This window comes from Pleurodeles waltl, chromosome 8, assembly GCF_031143425.1.
Source record: "Pleurodeles waltl isolate 20211129_DDA chromosome 8, aPleWal1.hap1.20221129, whole genome shotgun sequence".
Taxonomy (NCBI): Eukaryota; Metazoa; Chordata; class Amphibia; order Caudata; family Salamandridae; genus Pleurodeles; species Pleurodeles waltl.
The window spans coordinates 346,842,094-346,856,786 of NC_090447.1; the positions used below are offsets into that span (position 1 = coordinate 346,842,094).

Sequence of the window (14,693 nt, forward strand, 5' to 3'; positions counted from 1 at the left end):
CCTTGTTCCTCTGAGTAGGATGAAGGTGTGGTATTTTTCGGCGCCGAGAGAGAATCTTTTTTCGGTTCAGGCACCGACAGAATTTTTGTTCCTTTCGGCATGGATTCTCGGTGCCGATGTTTTTCGGTGCTGGTATCTTGTTTTTGTCTCTCGGAGCCGCTTTCTCGGCTCCGAGGTTGCTCCATGGCGGTCCCTCGACCGGAGTCGGGTGTCTTCGCTATGGGCGTGCCCTTTTTCGGCCCCTTCGACGGGTCGCCTGATTTATGGGTCGAGCCATGGCCTGTTGGCAGTGGCGTCCCCTGGGCTTTCGGTTTGTCGATGGATTTACTTTTCGACGTCTTACTCACAGTTTGTTGCTGTTGTTCGACGTCTGAGTCTCCGGATTCTGATTCCGGAACCGAGAATGTTTCCTCTTCGTCGTCGAAACGTTGTTTTGTCGACGTGGACGCCATTTGGTGACGCCTGGCTCTTCGGTCCCGGAGTGTTTTTCTGGACCGGAAGGCTCGACAGGCTTCACAGGTATCCTCCTTGTGCTCGGGGGACAAGCACAAGTTACAGACCAAGTGCTGATCTGTATAAGGATACTTACTGTGACATTTTGGGCAGAAACGAAACGGGGTCCGTTCCATCGGCTTCGATGTCGCACGCGGTCGGGCCGACCAGGCCCCGATGGGGGATCGAAACTGCCCCAAAGTCTTCCGATGATCGGTGTCGATGTACCTAACTATCCCGATACCGAACGGAACAATACCGACGCTTTCTTCCGAGATTCTGACTAACTTTCCGAACCGAAACACGGAGCGAAAAGGAATACGTCCGAACCCGACAGCGGAAAAAAACAATCTAAGATGGAGTCGACGCCCATGCGCAATGGAGCCAAAGAGGGAGGAGTCCTTCGGTCCCGTGACCAAAAAAGACTTCTTCGAAGAAAAACAACTTGTAATACTCCGAGCCCAACACCAGGCAGCGGACTGTGCCAAACATGTGTATCTGCAGCAACATATGCCATCGAACCTACGTTTACAAACATTTAACCACAATGGACATTACCTATTAAGTGGTTCTCTTGCAAAGATGTAATGGATCTCACACACGCCCCCTCCCACCAGACCTCTGGTGATGCACTAAATTACACAAAATAAAAACAGCCCTAGTTGACAAAGTTATTCAAAGGGGCTGCATTCTGGTATCTTTGGAAATACTGCTAGTCTCTTGTGAGGGCTTCACTTCTACAAATGACTCTGGCCTGCCAAATCTGGAAATCTTTTGACTATTCTATCTACAGATAAACAGACTGTAGAATCAGCTGCCTACTTTTCAGTACAGTGGTTCTCAGGCTTCAAGACAAAAACACCATGTACCAGACCACTTCCAAGTCCGTGCTGCTCTGCTAAAGGCATGGCGATCACCTCTGAAGGAACAAGTCATGTGTGCCTGATTAGGACAGTCCAATGTGATACCACACCAGCTCCCAGGAAGAGTTCTGAAGCTAACTCCAACTTCAGGAGGGGCCTGCACGTCGCAACCAAGTGGTTACAGCATAGATTTTTTTTTTTTTGGGGGGGTACACTTCATTCACTAGTATAACCAATTCAGATTGGTGCCTGGGTTTGACTGGACCACAACCAAAATCTTTGTAACTGTACTGGCGAGAAAGGTTTAAACTAATCCTCGACTCCAAATTCCGAGCAAAAAAAAAAAAAAATAGACTGGCCTCTGACAAAGGGGTCAACAGTAATAGTCACCTTCGAGATGGGTTGGGTGGACTACACAGCACCTCCTTCAACAAGAGATTGGGTAGGCCTTTGTTCTCTTTACCTGTAAACTGCCCCGAGATTTGGCTCCTCAGCACGATCAAGACATTTATAAAAAAGACCTTACAGACAGCTGGGCACTGTGAAGGTCTTGCAAGTATAAGTGCCCCCCAACTCCCCACCCCCCACTGAAAACAAAACAGCATAATTCAATATTAAAATAAATAGTTCTAGAAAATGAAGTTTTTTTTTCCTCTTGATCAGGTTCTCAGGCTCTGAATGTAGAAGTGATAAATCACTGGAATGGCACAGGGGGTTTCTGGATTAATAAATGTTCATTATTCTTGCCTTGTGATACAGGAAAAATATGAATGGCCTAGGTTACACAGCATATAACTTTACATAAGTTATTGTAAGAAGAAGAAAAAAGAAAAAAAAGAAAACTTACACTTTCAATGTGTGGTGGGCAATTGTTACCAGTAGCTTCAACAGGAATGTCATCATAGTTATCAAAATTAATGCCAGTGTTTCCGCCAGCGAATAATTCTCTAGGAGAGTAAAAGGCAGAAATAAATACATAAGCATGTAATACAATCTTAAGAAAATACTGTAATTTCAGACTTACTGCTCAAGTCGTTCACTAGCTGCAGTTGGCTTGGACCAATCGTCGTCATCATTTCTATCATCGGACCAACGACTGTTACCTCTGTCATTGCGACCAAAGCCACCTCGGTCACCAAAACCATCACTTCCTCTTGGGCGATCATCCAATCTATTGAAAAGTAGAAGCAAGTCACACTTAGAATAAAATTGTTAAACAGAAAATGTTGTCTATTTCATTATACCAACATTTAACTATCAAATTGACTGCTCTATATCAATTAAAAGGTTACACTTGAACGGTCTAGTTTACCACCAGTAATCCTAGTTTCTACTGGAATCTTCATTGTCCTCATAAGCACTGCAGGAATATGGTCTTCTCTCACACACATCTTTACACACACATACACATTTTATATGGACAAATATATTACCCTGTGAGCATTTGTTTGCAGAGTGTAGAGCTGTGTATTCACATGCTTAGTGTAGGAAGTTGGCTCTATGCACTATTTCAATGTAAGGAATAGTATGCAGTCCAATGGTTCCCCTTAGAGGTAAGATAGTGGCAAAAAGATAATACTAATGCTCTATTTTGTGGTAGTGTGGTCGAGCAGTAGGCTTATCAAAGGAGTAGTGTTAAGCATTTGTTGTACATACACACAGGCAATAAATGAGGAACACACACTCAGACAATTCCAGGCCAATAGGTTTTTGTATAGAAAAATATATTTTCTTAGTTTATTTTAAGAACCACAGGTTCAAATTCTACATGTTAAATCTCATTTGAAAGGTATTGCAGGTAAGTACTTTAGGAACTTTGAAGAATTACAGTAGCATATATACTTTTCACATAAAACACAAATAGCGGTTTTAAAAGTGGACACAGTGCAATTTTCACAGTTCCTGGGGGTTCAAGTATTGTTAGGTTTTGCAGGTAAGTAAACCACCTACGGGGTTAAGATTGGGGTCCAAGGTAGCCCACCGTTGGGGGTTCAGAGCAACCCCAAAGTTACTACACCAGCAGCTCAGGGCCGGTCAGGTGCAGAGTTCAAAGTGGTGCCCAAAACGCATAGGCTTCAATGGAGAGAAGGGGGTGCCCCGGTTCCGGTCTGCTAGCAGGTAAGTACCCGCGTCTTCGGAGGGCAGACCAGGGGGGTTTTGTAGGGCACCCGGGGGTGGGGGTGGGGGTGGGGGGGGGGGACGACAAGTCCACACAGAATGTACACCCTCAGCAGCGCGGGGGCGGCCGGGTGCAGTGTGCAAACAAGCGTCTGGTTCGCAATGTAAATCAATGGGAGACCAAGGGGTCTCTTCAGCGGTGCAGGCAGGCAGGGGGGGGGGGGGGGGGCTCCTCGGGGTAGCCACCACCTGGGCAAGGGAGAGGGCCTCCTAGGGGTCACTCCTGCACTGAAGTTCCGATCCTTCAGGTGCTGGGGGCTGCGGGTGCAGGGTCTTTTCCAGCCTTCGGGATTTTAGAGTCAGGCAGTCGCGGTCAGGGGGAGCCTTGGGATTCCCTCTGCAGGCGTCGCAGTGGGGACAACTTTGGTTACTCACAGTCTCCGAGTCGCCACCAGTCGAGTCGGGGTCGCCGGGTGCAGTGTTGCAAGTCTCACGCTTCTTGCGGGGATTGCAGGGGTCTTTAAATCTGCTCCGCTGTAACAAAGTTGCAGTCTTTTTGGAGCAGGTCCGCTGTCCTCGGGAGTTGCTTGTTCCTCTTGAAGCAGGGCAGTCCTCTGAGGATTCAGAGGTCGCTGGTCCTTGAGAAAGCGTCGCTGGAGCAGGTTTCTTTAGAAGGCAGGAGACAGGCCGGTAGGACTGGGGCCAAAGCAGTTGGTGTCTTCTTTCTTCTTCTGCAGGGGTTTTCAGCTCAGCAGTCTTCTTCGGTAAGTTGCAGGAATCTAAATTCTTAGGTTCAGGGAACCCCTTAAATACTAAATTTAAGGGCGTGTTTAGGTCTGGGGGTTAGTAGCCAATGGCTACTAGCCCTGAGGGTGGGTACACCCTCTTTGTGCCTCCTCCCAAGGGGAGGGGGTCCCATTCCTATCCCTATTGGGGGAATCCTCCATCTGCAAGATGGAGGATTTCTAAAAGTTAGAGTCACTTCAGCTCAGGACACCTTAGGGGCTGTCCTGACTGGCCAGTGACGACTCCTTGTTATTCTCATTATCTCCTCCGGCCTTGCCGCCAAGAGTGGGGCCGTGGCCGGAGGGGGCGGGCAACTCCACTAGCTGGAGTGCCCTGCGGTGCTGGAACAAAGGGGGTAAGCCTTTGAGGCTCACCGCCAGGTGTTACAGCTCCTGCCTGGGGGAGGTGATAGCATCTCCACCCAGTGCAGGCTTTGTTACAGGCCACAGAGTGACAAAGGCACTCTCCCCATGTGGCCAGCCTACACGGGTAGTTGGATTAGGTTTCAGGGGGCACCTCAAAGGTGCCCTCTGGGGTGTATTTTACAATAAAATGTACACTGGCATCAGTGGGCATTTATTGTGCTGAGAAGAAATGGTTTCTTACCTGTAACTCCAGTTCTCTCGTAGGGGTATTTCCATGATAGTCATAAGCATTGAATAGTTCCGCGCGCCTGCGGGGACCCCGGAGCACTGATGTGAAGTATATTATTAAGTGCAAACACCAGCCGTTTAAAGAAAAGGTCTGTCAAAAAACACTTAAGAATAACATTGTGCAGCCTATGTGAACAGCTACACAGGCCAAATTGTTGAAAAGAAAATCAATAGTAGTGTAAATTCATGTTCAAACACCTATTTATTCTAGAAATGTAATAACAAATACATTCTCATACTTTATTTACACCTCTGATGAGAATAAAACAATGCAGGGCAGTGTAGCCCATAGGCTGCCATTATACAGAATGTAAATAGAGCTGTGCCTTTAAGAAAAGCAAAGTCTTCCTGTTTCCCATCATGCACAGCAAAAGGCAGTTGCCTCAGTTCTTTTTTGGAGGCTATTACCTGACATGAAGAAAAAACAAAACATTTGTTGGAGTACCCACCTCCATAATATTCATGTTCTATGTCAACTCCACCGGGGAGGAGGGAGGGTTGCTTATGACTATCATGGAAATACCCCTACGAGAGAACTGGAGTTACAGGTAAGAAACCATTTCTTCTCTCGTAGGGGATTTCCATGTATAGTCCTAAGCATTGAATAGAGTAGCAAGCCCATCCCCATAACCGCGGTGGAGTCGATATAAGAATACTGAGAAAAACATGAATCATGCAAACAAATTCTTGAGCAAAGCCTGTCCAACCTGAGCATCTGCCCTAGCGTCTGTATCAAGGCAGTAATGCTTAGTAAAGGTATGGACCGACCTCCAAGTGGCAGCCTTGCATATTTCTGCCAAAGGGACATTTCTCATAAAGGCTACAGTAGCTGCTTTCCCTCTGGTCGAGTGGGCTTTTGGTCTACCACCAAGGGATTTGTTTGCTAACTGATAACATAACATTATACATGAAACAATCCACCTGGATAAAGATTGTTTAGATGTGCCCAAACCTGTTCTGATTGGGCCATAGTTAATAAAAAGCTGTTGTGATTTTCGTAAGCTTTTTGTCCTGTCCAAGTAAAATGTCAATACTCTCTTTACATCCAGAGAGTGCAGAGTTCTCTCAGCAGGAGTAGCTGGATTCTGAAAGAAAGTCGGTAATGAAATTGTTTGGTTCACATGGAAGTCGGAGACTACCTTAGGTAGAAATTTTGGATGAGTTCTCATTACCACTTTTGCAGAATGAAAAACCGTGTAGGGTTCCTGAGCGCAAAGGGCCTGGATTTCGCTGACCCTACGCGCTGAAGTGATTGCCACCAGAAAAGCAGCTTTCCATGTGAGATGCTGCAGCGATGCCTTGTGTATTGGCTCGAATGGCGGCAGCATCAGACGTGATAAGACAACGTTCAGTTCCCATGGAGGAGAAGGCTTTCTAATGGGAGGAAAAACCTTTTTTAAACCTTCTAGGAAATCCTTAATAATCGGAATCCGAAAAAAGGAAGTTTGTGAAGGACTCTTTCTGTATGCTGTTATCGCCGCCAAGTGAACTTTTATTGACGACAGTTGTAAGCCCGATTTTGCCAAACTTAACAAGTATGGTAAGATAGATTGTTCTCCACAAGAAACCGGGTCAATGTTGTTGTGTAAACACCAAATGCAGAATCTCTTCCACTTGCTTGCATAGGCTGATCGTGTGGAAGGGCGTTTTGCTTCCCTCAGAATTTCCATACAGTCCTGAGGTAAGTTCAAATGTCCATATTGCACTAGCTCAGGAGCCATGCTGCCAAACTCAACGATGAGGGGTTGGGATGAGATATCTGCCCTCTGAACTTCGTGAGAAGGTCCGGGCGATATGGTAGCCTGATGTGTGGTTTGAGTGACCGGTGAAGAAGGTCTGGGAACCACCACTGGCGCGGCCACTCCGGAGCAATTAGGATCATTTTGGTCTGAGCATTGGACAGCTTCTGGAGAACTGCCGGAATCAGGGGAAGCGGTGGAAAGGCGTAAAGAAATGCCCCTGACCAGCTTATCCATAGGGCATTCCCCAGTGTCCCTGGATGGTAATATCTGGAGGCGAAGTTTTGGCATTTTTTGTTTTCTGGGGTTGCGAATAGGTCTGTAGAAGGGGTACCCCAGAGTGCGAAAATGGAATGAACGACGTCGTCGTGTAGTACCCATTCGTGGTTCTCGCTTATTACCCGACTGAGGGCATCCGCTTGAACATTCTGGATGCCGGGCAGGTGAGTTGCCACTAGCGACAGGTTCCTGGCTAGAAGCCAATGCCAGATTGTCTGGGCCTCTCTGGATAAAATTCTGGACCTGGTGCCTCCTTGTTTGTTCACGTAGTACATAGTGGCCACGTTGTCTGTCTGAAAGAGAGTTTCCGTTCTCAGAGAGGGAAGGAAGGCTTTGAGCGCAAGGTGGACTGCGCGAAGTTCCAGCAGGTTGATGTGATAGAGACTCTCTTTCTGTGACCACTCGCCTTGGACTCGAAGATGTTCCATGTGCGCCCCCCATCCGAGCAGTGACGCATCTGTTACGATGGTTTGAGATGGAGGTCGTTGTTGGAACGGAATCCCCACCAAGAGATTGCTGGGCAAACACCACCACTTGAGGGATTGTAGGGTGTGAGGAGACAGCAGGACTTTGTTCTCCCAATCGTCCCTCAGTTGACACCACTGATCCTCTAGATTTTCCTGCAATGGTCTCATATGGAGACGAGCATTGGGAACCAGATGGATACAAGACGCCATCGAGCCCAGTAGAGAAGCTATTATTCTTGCAGTGGCTTGAGGTCTTTCCTGCAGTTGTTTGCACTTTTGGAGAATCGATAACCGTCGTTCCTCCGAAGGAAACACCTTTCCTAGCTTGGTATCTACAATGGCCCCTAAGTAATGCAACCTCTGAACAGGTGTTGCTGTTGATTTCAGAAGATTGACTTGAAGACCAAGTTTTTGTAGCAGTTGTAGAGTCCATTCGAAATGCTGCTGTGCCTCGAGATAGCTGGAGGCCTTTATGAGCCAATCGTCTAGATAGGGATAGACGAATATTCGCTGTTTCCTCAAGTGGGCGGCTACTACCGCCATGCATTTGGAAAAAGTCCTTGGCGCTGATTTTAGGCCGAACGGTAGAACTGCAAATTGGTAATGGCGTTTTCCGACAGTGAACCTTAGGAATTTTCGATGTTTCTTGGCTACTGGGATATGGAAGTAAGCGTCGCAAAGATCTATCGCACATAGCCAGTCGCCCTGACGTAAATGTGGGTAAATTTGGTGTAAGGCTAACATCCTGAATTTTTCTTTGCGAATCCATTTGTTTGCTGTCCTCAGATCTAAGATGGGACGAAACTCTTGTTTGTCTTTTTTTTGTACAAGGAAATATCTCGAATAAATCCCCTTCCCATGTTGGCTGATGGGAACGGGTTCTATGGCTCTTTTTTGCAATAGGATATTGACCTCTAACTGCAGAGCTTCGAGATGGTGGTTGGCTGTTTTGGGTGGAACAGATGGTGGAGAACTGGTGAATCTGAGAGCGTAACCATGTCTCACAATATTCAGTACCCAGGCGTCTGTTGTGATGCGTAGCCACTCGTCTAGATGATTTGAGATACTTCCCCCTACCGGAGTGGGTAACGGAGGAGGGGGAAGCAAAGATTCAGGGCCTAGACGTGGGAGTTTGTCGAGGTGTCTGGGTCTGAGGTGTTGAACGACCCCTTGTCGACTTTCTGGAGAAGCCCCTCTGATGCTGCTGCTGCTGCTGTTGCTGAGGGCGTGAAGACGACCAATGTGGAGCCTGATACCTGTGGGTGAACAGTCTTCTTTGATATGGGCGGAATCCCTTTCGCTGTTCTTTAGGTCGCTCTATGCCTACCGCTTTTAAGGTATCCAGCTCCGACTTCATTCTGGCCATCTCATCATCGGCATGAGAGCTGAATAAAGTGGAGCCTGAGAAAGGCAGGTTCTGTATCCTCTGCTGTGCTTCGGGTTTAAGCGATGTAAGCCGCAGCCATGCATGTCTCCTGAGCGCTATACCATGAGCATAGTTATGTGCGGATAGAGTTGAAGCATCTGCCGCAGCACTTATGATCTGGTTAGAAACCATTGCTCCCTCACTCACGACCTCTAGGAAATCTTCCCTTTTGTCCCTAGGGAGATGCTCTGAGAACTGTAGTATAGAGTCCCAGAGGGATCGATCATATCTCCCTAATAAAGCAGTGGCACTGGCTGCTTTCATGGTGATAGATGCCGTCGAGCATACTTTTCTTCCTGCAGCATCGATCTTTCTGCTTTCTTTGTCTGGGGGAGCAGAGGAAGACTGACGTCGAATGCGATTTCTTCGCTGCCACTATAACTACCGAGTCCGGTACTGGGTCCGACCTCAAGAATAGAGGATCTTGCTCTGGTGGACGGTACTTTTTAATGAGTCTGGAAGGAGCAGACTTTGTTGTAGCCGGCGTGAGAAAAATGTCCATTGCCGGTTCAATAAGACCCGGAACCAGTGGAAGTAAAGGTCGTGAAGATGTCCTTTGATGCAAGGTCTCAAAGATTACTGATGACGATTGGGCTGGAGCTGCTAGCGGGATATTCAGCTTGGTTGCCCCTCTCACTAAGACCTCCTGAAATGTGTTGACATCATCTATGGGAGACACTCTTGGGGATGGTGAGTCTGATAAGGTTGGAGAGTAGTCTCGTGTGGACGATGAAGAATGTCCATGATGTGATTGACGACGGTGCCTTGAGGTAGATGTACGTCTCGAGGAATAACCAGAACGCCCTGCAGATCGCGTTGGAGTCCTCGGAACAGGTTCTGGAGGAGGCGCCGGAAGAGGAGCCGTAGGTGTTACCGGCGTCTGTGGTAAAGGCGACTGCCTTTGTGAGAGCTGTGGTGATGCTGGAAGTAGGATAAGCGAGGCCGAGGATTCTGAGGTTGTATAAACCCTTCTAGGCCTCTTAGATGGTCTTCTCGACGTCGAAGCACTCCTCGACGTCGAACTGCGGTGACGCCGAGTGCCTCTAGACGTCGACTCGTCTCGCCGTTGAGAACCTCTCGACGACGAACCTCGACGTCGGTGCAGTGACGGTGAACGCCTCCGACGGCGAACACTCTCTCTCGACGGCGATCTCCCTCGCCGTGTCGACGGCGAGCCCGACTCGGATCTCCTTGGCGTGGACTGTGTTCGCCGTGTCGACGGCGACCCAGATCCTCTCGACGTCGGGTGTCTTCGCCGCCTCGACGGCGAAATAGCTGTCGACGGCGAACGATGTCGTTTTCTCGCCGGCGAAGCACTTCTCGACGGCGAACATGTTGGCGCCGTTCCCTGCTTCGACGTCGACGCTCTCGACGTCGTCGGAGATCTATGTCGTTTTTCAGCAGGTCTGGAAGGAGTCATGGAGGAAACAGGTTGAGCCCTGGTAGAAGTCTGACCTTCTCCTCGCTCTGTAGTGGAATGGCCACTTTTTCTCCTGTCCTCTTTCGCCTGGAGTCTGATCTTCTCTGTCACGAAGGGTTCTTCTAGAGAAGGTTTTACAGATGTCACACGACTCCGGTTTGTGGCTGGATGGAAGACAAATTATACAGACCCTATGTGGATCTGTTTTAGCCTTCTTTCTTCCACAAGAAGGACATTTATCAAAAAGTGAAGGCATTTCTAACTAGAAAAACCTCAAAATTCTGTCAGAATTTAACAGAAATCAGTAGAAAATGATCACTCAAAGGTAAAAACGTCGAGTGAAAATGAAATTCAGAAAATATTTCAATGAATTTCTGTCACAAAAGCTTTTGTGAGGTAGAGCTCAATGCTTCAGGGTCCTGTCAGCAGGAGCCGGAAAAAAGAACTGAGGCAACTGCCTTTTGCTGTGCATGATGGGAAACAGGAAGACTTTGCTTTTCTTAAAGGCACAGCTCTATTTACATTCTGCATAATGGCAGCCTATGGGCTACACTGCCCTGCATTGTTTTATTCTCATCAGAGGTGTAAATAAAGTATGAGAATGTATTTGTTATTACATTTCTAGAATAAATAGGTGTTTGAACATGAATTTACACTACTATTGATTTTCTTTTCAACAATTTGGCCTGTGTAGCTGTTCACATAGGCTGCACAATGTTATTCTTAAGTGTTTTTTGACAGACCTTTTCTTTAAACGGCTGGTGTTTGCACTTAAGAATATACTTCACATCAGTGCTCCGGGGTCCCCGCAGGCTCGCGGAACTATTCAATGCTTATGACTATACATGGAAATCCCCTACGAGAGAAGTTTGATACCAAACTTCCCAGTTTTCAGTGTAGCCATTATGGTGCTGTGGAGTCCGTGTTTGACAGACTCCCAGACCATATACTCTTATGGCTACCCTGCACTTACAATGTCTAAGGTTGGGCTTAGACACTGTAGGGGCACAGTGCTCATGCACTGGTGCCCTCACCTATGGTATAGTGCACCCTGCCTTAGGGCTGTAAGGCCTACTAGAGGGGTGACTTATCTATACTGCATAGGCAGTGTGAGGTTGGCATGGCACCCTGAGGGGAGTGCCATGTCGACTTACTCGTTTTGTTCTCACCAGCACACACAAGCTGGCAAGCAGTGTGTCTGTGCTGAGTGAGGGGTCCCTAGGGTGGCATAAGATATGCTGCAGCCCTTAGAGACCTTCCCTGGCATCAGGGCCCTTGGTAACAGGGGTACCAGTTACAAGGGACTTATCTGGATGCCAGGGTGTGCCAATTGTGGAATCAAAAGTACAGGTTAGGGAAAGAACACTGGTGCTGGGGCCTGGTTAGCAGGCCTCAGCACACTTTCAATTCAAAACATAGCATCAGCAAAGGCAAAAAGTCAGGAGGTAACCATGCCAAGGAGGCATTTCCTTACACTTAGCATACCCCTGCCATATAGTGTTGGGCTTCTTCTTTAAAGAAAGTTTGAGTCACAAGAAACCGTCCCACTCCTAGCTCTAAATTGCCCATGGGGACCTTTAAGTTTGTTTTCCACACAGCATGTGAGGCGCTGTATGGAGTGAAAGATGTGGTGCATTATTGAACTGAATTGTGTGAAAAAAGTAGATTATAGAAATCTGAAGCATTACAGGTGCATCTGGGAGCAGGGCAGTTGCATGTCAATCTGCAGCGCAACATGGTATGAATAGATGATTAGTGTAAGTAGCATTTTCCTTTTGCAGCATAGGTGGCTGTAGAACACACCCTTAGCACAGACTGAAAAGCAGTTGTAGGCCTTTGACCTGGTACAGGTGCTCACCACAAAAAGTATTAGTGAGGTGTAGCCAGTGTCTAGGAAGCCAGGCTCTCTAGAGGTAGCTGTGGATAAGCAGCCAAGGCTTATCTAGGAGACATGCAAAGCTCATGCAATACCAGTCACACAGCACTTCCAAATGAAAGAAAACATGCAGTGTTACAAAATGAAAATGTCACTTACCCAGTGTACATCTGTTCGTGGCATCAGTCGCAGTAGATTCGCATGTTCTGCAATAGCTCGCCATCTGGTGTTGGGCCGGAGTGTTACAAGTTGTTTTTCTTCGAAGAAGTCTTTCGAGTCACGGGACCGAGTGACTCCTCCTTTTGTCTCCATTGCGCATGGGCGTCGACTACATCTTCGATTGTTTTTCCCCCGCAGAGGGTGAGGTAGGAGTTGAATTGTAGTAATAGTGCCCATGCAATGGAGTGACTAAGTATGCACCTATTTAAGGTTGAGATGATACATATATAAATAGTTGAAGGTAACTTCCAAACTGCTACAGGCTCCCGGGGAGGCGGGTGGGCACATGCGAATCTACTGCGACTGATGCCACGAACAGATGTACACTGGGTAAGTGACATTTTCAGTTCGATGGCATCTGTCGCTGTAGATACGCATGTTCTGCATAGACTAGTAAGCAGTTATTTCCCCAAAAGCGGTGGATTAGCCTGTAGGAGTGGAAGTAGTTTGAAATAATGTCCTTAATACGGCTTGACCTACTGTGGCTTGTTGTGCGGATAACACGTCTACACAGTAGTGCTTGGTGAATGTGTGAGGCGTAGACCATGTGGCTGCCTTACATATTTCTTGCATTGGGATGTTTCCTAGAAAGGCCATGGTAGCACCTTTCTTTCTGGTTGAGTGTGCCCTTGGTGTAATGGGCAGCTGTCGTTTAGCTTTAAGGTAGCAGATTTGGATGCATTTAACTATCCATCTGGCTATACCTTGTTTTGAAATTGGGTTTCCTGCATGAGGTTTTTGAAATGCAATAAAGAGTTGTTTAGTCTTTCTGATGTTCTTTGTTCTGTCAATGTAATACATCAATGCTCTTTTGACATCTAATGTATGTAGTGCCCTTTCAGCTACGGTATCTGGCTGTGGAAAGAACACTGGAAGTTCCACTGTTTGATTTAGATGGAACGGTGAAATAACCTTTGGCAAAAATTTAGGATTGGTCCTTAGGACGACTATTTTTGTGTAGTTGTATAAAAGGTTCCTGTATAGTGAACGCCTGAATCTCGCTTACTCTTCTCAGGGAAGTAATGGCGATGAGAAATGCCACCTTCCAGGTTAGGAACTGATGAGTGCATGGGTTCAAAAGGTGGACCCATAAGTCTAGTTAGGACAACATTTAGGTTCCATGAAGGAACAGGTAGTGTTCTTGGTGGTATAATTCTCCTAAGGCCCTCCATGAATGCTTTAATGACTGGTATTCTATATAGGGAAGTTGAATAGGTAGTCTGCAGGTATGCAGATATTGCTGCAAGGTGAATCTTAATGGAAGAGAAAGCTAGGTTAGATTTTTGTAAGTGAAGCAAGTAACCCACTACATGTTCTGGAGTTGTGTGTAATGGTTGTATTTGATTAATATGGCAGTAGCAAACAAACCTCTTCCATTTACTTGCATAGCAGTGCCTGGTGGATGGCCTTCTTGCTTGTTTTATGACTTCCATACATTCTTGGGTAAGTTGTAAGTGCCCGAATTCTAGGATTTCAGGAGCCAGATTGCTAGATTCAGCGATGCTGGATCTGGGTGTCTGATCTTTTGGTTGTGCTGTGTCAACAGATCTGGCCTGTTGGGCAATTTGATGCAGGGTACCACTGATAGGTCTAGCAGCGTTGTGTACCAGGGTTGCCTTGCCCAAGTTGGTGCTATCAATATGAGTTTGAGTTTGCTTTGACTGAGTTTGTTTACCAGGTAAGGAAGGAGAGGGGGAGGAGGAAAAGCGTAAGCAAATATCCCTGACCAGTTCATCCATAGGGCATTGCCTTGGGATTGTTTGTGTGGGTACCTGGATGCGAAGTTTTGGCATTTTGCGTTCTCCCTTGTCGCAAACAAGTCTATCTGAGGTGTTCCCCAGAGTTTGAAATAAGTGTTCAGAATTTGGGGGTGAATTTCCCATTCGTGGACTTGTTGGTGATCTCGAGAGAGATTGTCTGCGAGTTGATTTTGTATCCCTGGTATAAACTGTGCAATTAGGCGAATTTGGTTGTGAATTGCCCAATGCCAAATTTTTTGTGCTAGCAGGCTTAACTGCGTGGAGTGCGTCCCTCCCTGCTTGTTTAGATAATACATTGTTGTCATGTTGTCTGTTTTGACGAGAATGTATTTGTGAACTATTATTGGTTGGAAAGCTTTTAGTGCTTGAAAAACTGCTAGAAGTTCTAGGTGATTGATATGCAGTTTTGTTTGATGTACGTTCCATTGTCCTTGTATGCTGTGTTGATCGAGGTGTGCTCCCCACCCTGTCATGGAAGCATCTGTTGTTATTACGTATTGTGGCACTGGGTCTTGGAAAGGCCGCCCCTTGTTTAAATTTATGTTGTTCCACCACAGAAGCGAGAGGTAAGTTTGGCGGTCTATTAACACCAGAT

General features: G+C 46.9%; 1 protein-coding gene across 3 annotated transcripts in view; it reads right to left on the minus strand.

The window, feature by feature from the left end:
• The window catches only part of DDX3X (DEAD-box helicase 3 X-linked), a 346,585-nt gene that overhangs the window by 231,368 nt on the left and 100,524 nt on the right, over positions 1-14,693 (minus strand). For all 3 annotated transcript variants that reach the window (XM_069204208.1, XM_069204209.1, XM_069204207.1), the window contains 2 exons: positions 2,380-2,526; positions 2,203-2,302 (listed from right to left, as the gene is read on the minus strand). In XM_069204208.1, the coding sequence (XP_069060309.1) occupies positions 2,203-2,302; positions 2,380-2,526 (247 nt within the window). The remainder of the gene's footprint in view (positions 1-2,202; positions 2,303-2,379; positions 2,527-14,693) is intronic.